The sequence below is a fragment of the Cyprinodon variegatus genome, unplaced genomic scaffold (genome assembly GCF_000732505.1).
Source record: "Cyprinodon variegatus isolate N-32 unplaced genomic scaffold, C_variegatus-1.0 Scaffold5694, whole genome shotgun sequence".
Taxonomy (NCBI): Eukaryota; Metazoa; Chordata; class Actinopteri; order Cyprinodontiformes; family Cyprinodontidae; genus Cyprinodon; species Cyprinodon variegatus.
In genome coordinates, this window is record NW_015156147.1 from 618 (window position 1) to 1,698 (window position 1,081).

Sequence of the window (1,081 nt, forward strand, 5' to 3'; positions counted from 1 at the left end):
TAAACTACATCACTGCGTATTTTTAAAGTCGTGTATGTGCTCTAAATGATTTAAAGAAAAAAGTAATTTTCATACAATTTTACTTTAAATGTACCATAGATTCCTTTTTATATTGCACGGGCTCCCCAGTGCATGATGGGATATGTAGGAAACAAAGGAAGAGAAAAAATGTTACGTGTTCATGTCTTTTTATTTTATTTTACAAATATTCTTATTTAAAACAAAACATATTTTGACATGATTTAAACAAAAAATATTTAAAAAATTATATTTCATGAAAAAAAAATGCTATTATTAGTTAAGGGATAAATTAGACAGAGTATAAAGGTGAAAACACAACAAATAACATTCAAGTAAGAAATTTAACTTTATTTTAACATTGGATATGAACAAAATCAAGCACATAGTTAATACTGTACAACATGTAAATATGGCACTTGTGACATTTCCTCAAAATCATTTGTTTCTTGCTCCCAGTCAATGGTTTGTTCTCCGTTCTTCATTGCAGTGCGTTCATCAAGGCCTGTGCCTGTTTAAGCTCTGTGAAGCAGATACCACAGCATTTTAGAGATCAATAAAAAGCATTAAAAAATGGAAATATGATTAGAAAAGAAAGAAAAAAATAACACTAACCAGTAAGCAAAACTCGAAACTTATCCTGTGAAACTGAGACCACTGTAGTGTCAGAGGAGCCTGGTTCTGATTCATGGGTCTGAAGTTTAAGATGGATCAGGGGTTCATTCACCTCTCCGAGTTCACTAGAGCTCAGAGTGTAATCCACACGCCAGGAAACTGAGTCCAGTCTTCTTACTGCAGTTCATGAAAGGGTAGATGGTACACGCAGTCAGCATACTTCACTCCAGACAGCATTCGTCATCAAAAACCTTTGACCTCTATTGAATTAGGAAACTCACATCTCAGGCTGGTTTCTTTTAATTTGTCTTGAAGTGCAGAGTGTTTGTCTTCATAAGATTTGCAAAGCCCCGTAGCATGCTCTAAGGAAATCAGATAATTTTAATGATGCAGAAATTAAAGAATAGAAACAGTTTTGCAACAAAAATAACATTACTAGATTGTCAAA

At 33.3% G+C, this 1,081-nt stretch overlaps 1 protein-coding gene across 1 annotated transcript; it reads right to left on the reverse strand.

The window, feature by feature from the left end:
* Positions 1 to 214: 214 nt before the first annotated feature.
* Positions 215 to 995, reverse strand: LOC107081499 (COMM domain-containing protein 4-like; the record flags this gene model as incomplete). The annotated part of the gene is made up of 3 exons (XM_015369663.1): positions 215 to 540; positions 634 to 810; positions 915 to 995. Coding segments are annotated over 3 exons (299 nt in total), but the record flags the coding sequence as incomplete, so codon positions are not given.
* Between the last annotated feature and the right edge of the window lie 86 nt (positions 996 to 1,081).